Raw genomic sequence first — 12,897 nt, forward strand, 5'->3', positions numbered from 1 at the left:
CGACTCACTGAAGTTCAAACTGAGCATCAGAATGGGAAAGAAAACAACATTAGCAATGTGGGGGGTGTATAATAATAAGGGGGCGGTAATAGTAGGTGATAAATAAATTCGAAATTCTAGCTTGAAACAATATATTAACTATAAGGTCAACTATACAATAGTGATTTAAAGTGCAAGTGCTTATATATATATATATATATATATATATATATATATATATATATATATATATATATATATACACATATATATATATATATACACATATATATATTGATGTCGTCAGGAAGCTAGCAAGCTTCCCGACGACATCAATAGATGAAACGTACATCGAGGCGTTCCTGGTCACGTTCAGCTACTTCCGGATTTGGCACAGAGAGACGGTGGAACGCACGCTACATCTACCCACGAGAGTGAGACACAGTGCAGCTGGTGCTCCACGTCACATCTAATTGTAACACGCTTGATTCCTTAGTGCCAAGGTCTCGGCACTTGCACAAGTAAGCGGCCAATTGGCTTTTGTTTTTAATCTGTTTTACAATAAATAGCAGAACTTCACTATGGCTCGTTTTTATTAATTTTATTCATGGTAATTTCTTCTGTTGGAGTCCATTCCTGGCCAGTCCCATCCAGGTACCAGTACAGACCTTAGGCCACCAACTGTACTAAAGCTCCACCTGATCCTTTTTTCAAACGAAGGGTCGTGGTGGTCTGGTAAGTAGGCACTTACCTCTACCTCTCACTGGGTGTCGCCCGTTTGATATCTGTTCCGTGGTGATGGTTTCTACTTTCAAGTCAACCATTTGATGCATTGCAGTCGACAAATCTGCAGCAACTGCATGATGCTACCATGTCAACATGGACCAAAATCTTTAAGGAATTCCAACACCTTCTTGAATCTATGCCACAAAGAATTAGCGACGTTCTATAAGCAAAAAAGGGTCCAACCTGGTACTAGCAAGTTCTACCTAATAAAGTGGCTGGTGAATGTATATAGTAAGCTGAACTCCAGCAAAATTACCTTCAGTCAGACTCCTCTCCTGGACTTGCTTATTCTAATTTTGCTGCACACTGTAAACTTTTTTAAAATGTGCATTACAAGCTTGGCTTGTTTCCTGGCTGAAGCATGCCCATTTAGCCCAGGGCTATTGAATTAAAATTCATGGAGGTCAACTTCGTAAATTTTTTCCAGTGAATGTTCAAATCTTTGTGCAATAGACTTAAATTAAATCCTTCATATCACTGTACCGATCACTGACTCTTTATTACAGGGATATGCAATTAGCGGACCTCCAGCTGTTGCCAAACTATAAGTCCCATGAGGCATAGCGAAACTCTGACAGCATCAAGCATGACACCCAGAGGCAGAGGCATGATGGGACTTGTAGTTTGGCAACAGCTGGAGGTCCGCTAATTGCATATCCCTGCTTTATTAAAACAAGGAAGGGGCCAGTAAATGACACATTTACTGGCTCCTTCCCCACTCTCCATCCTAACAGATCCCCACAGCAGCCAGCCAGAGGTGGGAGGGGGAATTGCGACAGCACCGCAGAGGGGGCCAGGGAAGGACACAGGAGTCCTGTATCAGAAGAACAGGCATAGGGAGGCTATGAGAGCGACGTGTGGAGGAGCCAATGCCATCCATTTCTCTCCTTCAGCCGCTGAATGACTGCTGGAGGGATAGAAGGGTTCAGCTGCACGGGGGGGGGGGTCGGTTTGTCTACATGCCACCGCACCCACCACCCTCCTATCCAAGATAGGTTCCTTTACATGCCACCGCACCCACCACCCTCCTATCCAAGTTAACGGGGGGGGCACAGAAATGGCAACCCCTGCATGTGCACCCCTGTTGATGCGTGCTGAGCAGTATTGTCCTGCCTACATCTTCTGGCTATAAAGGAATGCTCCTGCAACCTCAGCACTAGGGAATATATACTGAATATATAAGCCCAGACCAAACAGTTTGAACATTTGTCCAAATGTGGATGCTCAAAGGGAGCGGAACATCATATATAGTAGTGGTATTCCTACAGTACAGTTTCTATATATGACAGCTTACTTCCTGTCAGTGGTAGTTAAGGAAGTGGCTGGCTATGGCACACGCCACATCTTTAGCAACCAATTAGGTCACCCGGCCTCATTAATTTACTGGCTAGGAATGCCTGGTCATTTAAACAAAGGAGTGGGTACATTGCTGACAACACTGACCAAATAGGATCACATGACATCACCTGGGAAGCTGTGCCCCTTTGCTTATATCTATTGGCTGGATGCCAATCCATAGTGAGAAACAGGAGTGGATTGTGTTAGTAGTCAGTGGAATTTCTTGCTTGTGGTGAGCTATTGGGTGCCGTTCTTCATGAATGATGTAAATCAGTATTGCTGTTGGCTATCGAGCCACTGGCCATTAGTATCAGAGCCAACCCTCGCATCGCCGGTTTCTGCTATGGAGATGAGCAGAAAAAGGTGATGTTATACGCGGACGATACCCTCCTTTTGTTGGGGGATACGGACGCCTCCCTTAGGGAGGCTATGGTAGCGATCACAGAGTTTGGACGATTTTCTGGTTTACTTATTAACTGGTCAAAGTCGGCCTTGCTTTTACTGGACGGTGATGACACGCAGGTAATTAATCCCCTGTGCCCTATTCCCATTACTTCCTCCTTTAAGTACCTAGGGGTACAGATCACAGCTAGGCCACGGGACTTCATTCATCTCAATATATCCCCCTTGTTAATACGGTTCAGGGACAAAATTAAAACTTGGAAGGCCCTGCTATTGTCGGTTGCAGGCCGGGTGAATTTAATGAAGATGATACTTATGCCACAATTGTTGTACTTCCTCCATAACACCCCCATGGTCATCCCCTTGAAAGTTTTTCACACGGTTAATAGTATCTTTCGTAGCCTCATCTGGAAAGACGGGGCTCCTAGGATCAAATTAGAGCACTTACAGAGACCTAAGGATAGCGGGGGATTGGCATTGCCAAACCCCTGGCTATACTATTTGGCGGCCCAGATGCAGCAGCTGGTCGCCATGTTTCGGCCGGCGGTGCGATCCTCTGCTCAAAAGCTCCTGGAGCACACCGTGGGCAGAAATACGATCCCTGAGGCGCTGGAGGCACAAGCCTTTGCCAAACCACATAAGAAGTACCCCACTTTTAGTCTAACTCAGAAGGTATGGAACAAGGTCAAATATGTCCAGAATGCGGAAGGCTACACGAAATACAGTCCAATATGGCAAAATGACACCTACACTGAACGGGCCAAGTTGCAATCGGGGACCAGATGGAAGCAATACGGGGTTACACACCTCACACACATATTCCGTAATGGAGTGCTACGTACGTTCCCTGCGCTGCGAGAGGAGTTTAGCTTGCCGCAGTCAATGTACTTCTCCTATCTACAGTTGAGACATGCAGTGGTGGCGCAGGGTCGCTCTTCTGAGTGGTCCCTGTCGCCTACCCCTGCTTTTGATCTTTTGGGGGATGCTGGGACGTCAAAAGGCTTTATCTCCCAGTGCTATGCCATTCTGTTGCAATATGTGATGAAGCAGCATCCCCTGAGGATAAGAGAGAGGTGGGAAGCAGATGCGGGAGAGTTGGATGGTGAACAGTGGGAGGAAATTTTTCAGGCGGTGGGCAGGTGCTCCTTGAATGTATCACAAAGGCTCACCCAGTTGTATATCCTGTTGCGTACCTATTACACCCCACACAGGCTTAATAAGATGAATCCGCAACTTTACCCTACCTGTACACGTTGTAAGAGAGACCATGGAGATTTGATTCATATGCTATGGAGATGTCCCAAACTCCACACTTATTGGGCAGGAGTTGTGAGTACCGTTAACTCAGCATTTGGTGTGGCTCTTCCACAGGACCTGAGGGCATGTCTCTTGGGGGCTCTGGAGGAGTACGAATGGGAAGAGGCGGACAGGGAAGCGATACACAGGGTGTTGTTCCAGGCGAGGAAGCTCATCATGGTTCATTGGAGAGCAGATGCTCCCCCGACCCATGCTGAATAGATTGCCAATATTGGGACAACGATGAGGATGGAGAAACGGTATATCAACACAGGGGTAATGCCCACAAGTTTGAGAAGTTATGGGCAAAGTGGCTGGATGTACCGGGTCTAGCCCCGGTGGACTTGGTGATGGATAGGTTGCTGGGTATTAATGTTGGGTGAGATATGGAATGGGAGTGGATGTCCCGAGAGCGCTGTCCAGAGTGATGGTGGGGGGGGGGGATTTACCTCCAGAATGGGGTTGCTATGTCTGTACATGTTATTTTATCTCTGATCTTTATTTCTATTTTGTTTATGTCCCCGACATGTCGAGGGGATTTTGGATGCCTTGTACCTCTGCAAAAAAACAGTATTGCTGGATGATATGATTGATCTTAGATGTATATTGTGGGATATTTTATTCTTTTTAAAAGACTTGTCAAAAAATGTGGTTACATTTTTTGTGAATCATTAGGGGTACCCCTTGTTAATTCGCACACATTTTTGTTAAAGGGAGCTTCCAGAAGCCAGGAGCCCACCCACCTGCAAACCCCTACAACCATTGGGCCAGGGTTCTGGGGAAGAAAGAGGCCCTTTTCCTCATTGACATGGGAACAAGAGGCTTGTCCCAAGTGCACACTTACATTTAAGTGCATAAAAACATTTGCCAGCATAAAATGGTAATGATTGCCAGCGATTTTCTACAGCCATGACAGCACTCCGCTCTTCCGGGACGTTGGCGGAAACAACGTCACAAGTGTGGACTGACTGGGCAGATGAACATTGCCTCTCTTCACTCAACACTAACGTTTGCATCTTTAGCTTCAGGCCATGCTCTTTCAGGGATTATGAGAAATGAGAGGAACCACAATAAATCACAGCGCAAAAAAATAAGAAACCCTGAAAAGAACTCTGAAGTGGTCCATGCAGAGTACCTGTGTCCTCCATCTTCCCCTCGTATATCACAATCCACCTGTACCCTTCTCATCTCCTATGATTTCCCTATATATGACATTTGCGTTTATGGTGTTCGTAGCTCCCCAGATACGTTTACAGGCATGATAGCTAGGATAACCAAAGCACTGGATCCATATAGCAATAAAAGTGAGTCACATACTTGTAAGCAGGGATGGGGTGCGGCGATTCACAGAGGGAGACACACGTAAAGTTCTCTGAACAAAAGCAACGTTTATTACCGTGAGGTGGAAATCGTAGCAGTCATCACAATAGAACGGCAAACAGTTCCTCTCCAGGCCTGGAGACACAAATATGCAGTACAGAGTCTGTAGTTCACAGCTACGTGGATTTCTGAGCTCCGCAGGCCCTTCCCGCGTAATGGCATACTTTCCGCACTCACAGCGGGACACCGGTTTGCCTGGTAGCAGCTGGCGTCTTCCACCTGAACAGGGTTAACACTCAGGCCTACGTAGGAACCCTGCACTATTCTTCACAGCAGGGTCTCTGCCTCAATCTGCCTACAACCACGTTCTGCCCAAAAAATGTGTCAGAGCTTCCTATATAAAGAAACCACCCCAAAATGGCCGCCCAAATCTCTCGAGATCTAGTGCGGCCTATCAGGACACCGGGCTCCTCCAAAATGGTGTTGGAGACATTCCAGAGGTCAATAGTGTTAAACATAAGTACATACATAAACATAACAACTCAACTGCAGTGTGAACACATACGATTACTTTACCACTTGCTCTTGCAGCTAGCTAGGCTGCACTACCACTGACAGCTGCTTACATACTTGTGCCCTTTCTTTCCTGGCCAGCCCCCATGCCATTTCGCTGACAATCTTTTTTTTTTTTACTTTTAGCTCCTACGGTCATCAACAAAGTTAACATTAGGCACCTGAACCTCAGCCAAATTCGTCCAACCCACCATAAACCAAACCCAGGGACGCTCGGCACGCTTGCATACATCTGAAGATCATAAGTCATTTGGCTGATGCTTACATTCGGATTAGTCTTTAAGCCTCCTGTTTACACCGGTATGTCATGCGATTTGACTCATGTTGCAGAGATTATGAAAAAAGGTTTGTGCACTACTTTTTCCAACTGCACAATGAAAGTGGCGCGATTTCAAAGCCGCACTGGTGTGAACAGAGGGCTAAAGAACTTTTACTTATGTTGAGCCAGTCTTGTGAAGCAGCAAAGGGCACCACTCGATTACAATGTACAGCTGAATACCTATATTACAAGGCCTGCTGCTGACCACAGATTGTGGGCTGCCAATGTGTTACCATACTCACATATTTAACTGTTATTTTAATAAACGTGTCTTTTTATAATGAACAAGAAGATCTGTGCGTGCTCTTTACTTGCTTGTTACTAACATGGTAAAGCATATCTGACTTGCACTACTGGCTCGGCCTGTTCTAGTGTGGGCACTTCTATGCAGAGAATTGCAGGAAGCGGTTGTATAAAATTAGATTTAGCTAGTTGTAGCTACGTTTAAAACGTCTATTTATAGTGAGCATCAGGCGGGAAAAAAAAATGAAAATCCACACATATATGCATACAGTATGTTTTACACAAAATTTAGTTGTTTTTTCAATTGCAAAGCATGTGTGTTATGGGACCTGTTCAGATACACACAGATGAAGTTAATTTACTATTGCTGGAGAGTGCAAAATCTGGTGTAGCTGTGCATGGCAGCCAATCAGCTTCTAACGTCACCTTTTTCAAGTAAGCTTTGACAAAAAAAAAAAAAACTGGAAGCCGATTGGTTTCTATGCAGAGCTGCACCAGATTTCGCACTCTCCAGTTTTAGTAAATGAACCCCATAGCATACCTCTCAAACTATTAAGACAGGAACAAGGGCCACCAATTAGCAAAAATATGTAAGGTAAGCATATGACACACCCCCTGCCATGCCCCCTTAAAAAGGAGAATTCCATAAAAAAAAAAAAAAAAAAGGTTTAATAATAATAAAAATATATATATATATATATATATATATATATATATATATATATATATATATATAATTTAAACCCACAAGTGCCTTTTTTTTACCACTACTATTAAAATTTACAAATGCAGCAATTTAGATGAATTGTTTAACACTGGGAAATACTTTTTGAAAAAGAAATGGTGCATTTTATATACAACTAAATAGATCTCATTTGTCCCTCCATTTTGTGTGGAGAAAGGAGGGGCAGAGGGACTTTGTTCCCAATCAGGGACAGTTCGGAGCTATGCCATAGTGCCTGACAAGGTTCTTTTTTTTTTTTACCAGGGAAGAGCCTGACAAGGTTCTTACATTGACTGGTAGGACATATTGGGACTCACTCGTAGTTCCCCAGCAACTGTACCTCTGTTGTCAGCACACCTGCCTGATACTAAACAACATCTCCGGTTTTAAACATGGCCTGTCTACATTCAGCAAATGGCATTGTGTTTTGCAGATCAAAGATTTGCATCGGTTTGCATACTGTACAAGGTTCTTTTGCATAGTAGCTAAAAAGACTTAAAGGAACACTAAAGGTAAACTTTAAATAACAAACATGTTATACTTACCTACACTGTGCAGCTCGTTTTGCACAGAGTGTCCCCTAACCCTGTCTTCTGGGGTCCCTTGGCGGCTATCTCGGCTCCTCCTCGCAAAAGCTTTCCACCTTCATGCAAGCTCCCTCGCATGGTGGAAAGCTTTTGCGAGTGCGCTCCCGTGATACATCGGCGGGCATAGCCGCTGACTGTATCACTCAGCGCCGCGTTATCCACTGTGATTGACAGCAGCGCCAGCCAATGGCGGCGCTGCTATCAATCCGTCCAGCCTAGCCAATCAACGGCCAGGCTGGAAACCGAAGAGAATTACGTAGACGCGCGTGGGACTTTCGAGGGGTCAGGCAAGTAAAACGGGGGTTCGGGGGGGGGCGGTACCGTCGGATGTTTTTTCACCTTAATGCATAGGATGCATTAAGGTGAAAAAACATTTTCCTTTACAACCCCTTTAAATAAGAGAAGTGTATCAGAGAAAAAAAAAAAATGTATGTGTATAATTGCTACACAATTAGGAGATACTAAAATGATGAGTGAAAGAGTAGATGACAGAGAAAAAAAAGATCTCCATTGCAACAGAGTTCCACAAATCTTCTAAGTGGCCTTCTGCACAGAGCTTGAGTTCAGCCTAAAAGGCAGCCCTAGTACTGTTAATACTTTTCTGCATTAGGATTTTTTTTCCCCCCTTTATGAAGGGGATAAAGAAAAATCACTTTACAACGGGATTCTGTGTTTTTCCTTACAATACCGGGGTAAGTCATGTGAATATCAAACACTCAAGAACAAGGCCCTCCGTAACACTCCAACTCCCTTGTGGGGGAGTGTAGCGGCTGGCCATGCTCTTGAATGGAGCCATGTTGGGATGTGGTTAGGATCTCCTAGCTGCCCTCTGGATCTCTGCATTTACAGTTGTCCCCTTTTGGGACCCTTTCATCATGGGATCACATCACAATTCCAGGCTTTGTGTTTTTAACCTTCATCTGTAGGCTTGCAACTGCCAACTTCTGTATTTATGGCCTTGAAACAAGTCAGACACTAAGGGCTCTTTCACAGGGAGCGGATCCGTATTGATCCGCCCCGTGTGTGTCCGTCTGCTCAGCGGGGATCATCCGTAAATCCCCGCTGAGCTGTCGGCGGACAGGGCGGTCCCCGCACACTAAGCAGAGACCGCCCTTTCTTTCTTTCTTTCCTCCGCTCTCCCCTATGGGGAATCGGATGACTACGGACCGTGTGTCCGTATTCATCTGATCCGTTTCGCCAGACGGAAGAAAAATAGGGTTTTCTTCCGTCTGAAAAAGCGGATCTTTGCGGAGGCGGATCTTTACGCCCGTGTGAAAGGGCCCTAAGACCGTTACACGGAAATGTATGAGAATTGTATACTGTATGGGAGTTTTGTACCCCTATGGTCTAAGCCTAAGTGCATGTTTTTGAGACATGGTCTTCGGTTTCGGAATTTATTTTTTATTTCAGGTACTTGTATAGCGCTGTCAATGTAAACTGCACCACACACACACACACAAATATTATTCTTATAAAAAAAAATAAAAAAAAATAATGAATATACATATATATTTATTATACTATACATACATACACACACACGTGTGGTGTTTTTTTTTTTTTTATTTTATTTTATTTTATTTTATTTTATATTTGGTGCCAGGAAAGTCCCATACACACCCATGATACAATTTGTTGGATTGTTCATCCAAAGTCTGTTTATTTTGTTCCGTATATCAGGGAAGGGTTGGAGGCTTTCGTATGGTATTATTACACATCCAAAACTTTTTTTTTTAGTACAGTAGGGAAGGGTCAGAATTTCTAATAAATGTGTTTTTTTTTTTATTTATGGGTCAGTGACAACTGCCCCCCATTTCTGTGGTCACAGCAACAGGAAGGTAAAATAATTATCCAGTGAGGTCACCGCAGAATTTTTTTTAACTACAATGGAGTGACACTTTTATTACAGCCTTGTGGAAGGAGACAAGCCACAATTGGAAATATGCCCACTGAAGCTGCCCAGAGATACAGGAAGCGGGCAGGCAATGCACCAGTGCCAAGGCAAAAACATTTTTTAGCGAGTCTGACCTTTAACACTTATTAAACATACCTGGGCCGTGTAATAGGTTCTAGTAACCATGATACTTCTTTTGCTGTAGACTGCTCAGGGTCATGCAATCTATTTCTAAGGGAACCCTAATGTAAAGTATCAGCTGCTCTGGAGGTGTAACTGAAGCATTGCATTGTTCGGAGTTTGTAATTACACACCGCTAGAAACTAGACAATGTAAATATGTGTCACACAGCAGCCATTAGTGATCATCACATAACTTTCTGTTGCTTTTAGTATATGTCAGCCTTACTAAAAAAAAAAAAGCAAGTTCAAAAGAAAACTATGATATACTACTGCCTATTAAGCCATTTTGTCTGAGCAGAGCCACAACATAAAGAGTTGATGACCAACTGGTCTTTCACCATTATTATTGTCATAGAGGCCTCCTATGAGTTACAAGAGACAGGCCATCGCATGACTTTCCTTTACAAATGGTGTACACTGCATTTTATTAAACACACACACACGCGATACCAGTCATTACAAAAAAAACAACAATTCGTTATTTGAACATTCGTTATTTAATTACACTTGCATATATAAAATAAATGGCATTGCACATTTTTGAGCTACCTGGCACCATCGCAGGTTTTATAGGTTAACACTTTTTGTGCCCTCAGCTACTTGTTCACTTGCATATGTTCCTGTTGAAGAATTCGAAATGGCTCAAGGGTACGGCCAATCATGCAGCAGTCTTGAGGGATTTCTCTGTCGGTGGCTTAACGATTCTCAAGTTTTGTAGTCCCTGACCTTCCAAGATTTTAAGCCTGTCTCTACCAACTTTAGACACATTAATGCAAATTACAGGAGTCATTGTTTCTTATCTAGGAGCCTGTAGGAAGTGTTGAGGAGCAGGGAGTATCTCTACACCGACTATAGGAAAAAAACCCTGCTGCAATTTTTTCGAAATAATCCACAACTTAGTATTGGAGTTTGCCCAGGCACTTAGCTTAGCTTAGGCTCCAGATCTTGTTGATCAAATCAGACCATAGGGCAAGATAGTCCAAACAAAGATCCATCAGAACAAGGACTACTTTTATATCAGTCCCACATTTGGCTAGCAAAATTCAGGCCTATTGGCAACCTGGTACAAGGACAGAATTTCAGGCATACCTTTGAAAAGGCATCTAATAAACAAACATTGACATGATGCACGGATAAGGAGAGAAACATCAATTTAAGAATAATCAGATTTAAAATAGACTCTACAAACATTCTTTCAAACTAACAAAGCTTACATTTGGACAAGGAAAAAAAAAGAAAAAAAAAAAGAAAAAAAGGACAATAAAATGAACAAAAATTCATAGAATAAGGCTTCATGAAAAGTTTTTTCCTCCTTTTGTTTTTATGACCTTACTGACAATTTTTTGGCAGTTACATCTACATTTAGTTATATCGAGACTCTTAACAGGACTAGATGTGTATTCTCATTTGGGTTAACGTCTTCAAAAGTGACCCTCTCGATAGTCTGGAAAAAACACAAAAAATAGTGAAGGCACAAGTACCATGTAAAAGATTATTTACAATTACCTTCCAATTTTCACTCTGTTCAACAGCTATGTCTGCTGTTGGCATCTGAAATATCCAAGTGTGTTAAATGCCTTGTGCTTTGTTGAGTGCTGTGGTTCCATCTGCCATCCTCTAAAAGACCCAGTAGTGACAGAGGCTTGTAAATGAAACCATGGCATTCAGCTGGGGACCAGGAGTTCTAACTAATGGTATAGAGGCCAGCAGACGGAACCAAGCATCCAACACAACTGAAGGATGCCAGTGGCAGCCATTACACATGAGCAGAGTGTAGATTGGAGTTGCTACCTGCCCGACAGGTATAAATCTTGTACAGGGTGCTTGCACCTAGATTGTATCAGACTAGTGAAAGGGTGGATTTAACAATAAAAAACAGGTTCCATTGTGTTTTATTTATAACAACTTTTACCCCCAAAAATTTTAAATAAATATATCATACTTGGTTGAGCTGTTACCACATCACAAGTAAGTTCCATCAAAGAATTTGACGGGAGTAGATGCATGTCTAACAGTCAAAGGGTGCCTGGACAATACAAAGGTTCCACAATTTTTAAACTTTGCAGCAAGTTATACCCAACAACAAACTGTCAGCTCTACTGTTAAAACATTTGCGTACACGAGTTCTAAAGCGTACATAACTCAGAACTGTATGTTCGAATTTTCCTTATAGAAAAGTACAGCAGAAAAATTTACCAACTTCATGAATTCCTTCTTAAATTTTAACCCTCATTAAAAATAGTTCCTTCATCTTGCAGATCTGAGCCAGACATTAAATATCTGATCTGCTACCGGAGTGTTGAATGTAAGACATTAAATACTGTCAATATTTCATATTTAAATGAATCAGATTACCAAGAGGCATCAATAATTTAGCCACCTAAGTGCCCCATATGGATCACTGCACACATTATAGAAGTGCAAGTAGTATTTAGTGATCATAGTGTAGATTAATAAACAAAAACAAGGATTGTACCAGCTAAAAACATGTGCCTTGGCATTAAGAACACTACAAACTTGATCCAACAATTCAGAAAACGATTCTCTTATTTTAAAGTCTTGGACTATTTGGCAACTGATCATACCCAGTGGAGGCAGACCAGCCCCTTGTGATTGCACAAAATGGGATCACCTTAACAAGAATCCCATGTAAAAAAAAAAAAAAAAAATTATAATAATTGGGGGATTTTTAGAGATCTTAAGTTTAAAAGTTTTAAACCAACAAAAACTTGCAGACGTTCTCTGCTCCTCAATCACTTTGGGAAGTCTTTTTGTTTTGTTGCTCAGAGGGTAAGTCACCGCTTGGCTAGACCAAGTTTAAGAGAAGGCTTTTAAGAGATGACACAAGAATTTCGACAACATGAACAACACTTGCAACAGGGATAGCAGCAACAAGGTTTTTCTTCATATTTTGGAGGCGCCGAGGTGTATTGTTTGTCCAGATCAACGGTGTACATGGAAGTTGGGTGACCTCCATTTTGGGACTTGTCAGAGGCGTATGGATTATATGGTCGCCTCCATGAATCTTGGGTGTGGATTTTGTTGCCCTCCCACGAAGCAGACATTGGGGGTTGGATGTTCACCCTGTCTGGTGTCGAGTAGCTGGGGTAGCTTGGTACTGCTGAGGGGTTTGTAATAACTACCCCATCGAGGTCCTCGCCAATAGCGTTCCGGACAAAGCTGCTCTTGAGTTGTGCTCGAGGTAGATTGACCCCGGCATAGGGATTTGCGATGCTGGCTCCCTTGTCCATTTT

General features: G+C 42.9%; 1 protein-coding gene across 1 annotated transcript; it reads right to left on the minus strand.

Annotated features, from left to right (window-relative positions):
* Positions 1-12,474: 12,474 nt before the first annotated feature.
* Positions 12,475-12,894, minus strand: CYSRT1 (cysteine rich tail 1). The gene has a single exon (XM_040325274.1). It carries the CDS (start codon positions 12,892-12,894, stop codon positions 12,475-12,477), a length of 420 nt encoding a protein of 139 aa, XP_040181208.1.
* Positions 12,895-12,897: the final 3 nt, after the last annotated feature.

The sequence above is a fragment of the Rana temporaria genome, chromosome 9 (assembly GCF_905171775.1).
Source record: "Rana temporaria chromosome 9, aRanTem1.1, whole genome shotgun sequence".
Classification (NCBI taxonomy): domain Eukaryota; kingdom Metazoa; phylum Chordata; class Amphibia; order Anura; family Ranidae; genus Rana; species Rana temporaria.

What these genes read in the sequence shown, in the direction of transcription:
- CYSRT1 (XM_040325274.1), bottom strand. Translation starts at nt 12,894, where the DNA reads ATGGACAAGGGAGCCAGCATCGCAAATCCCTATGCCGGGGTCAATCTA.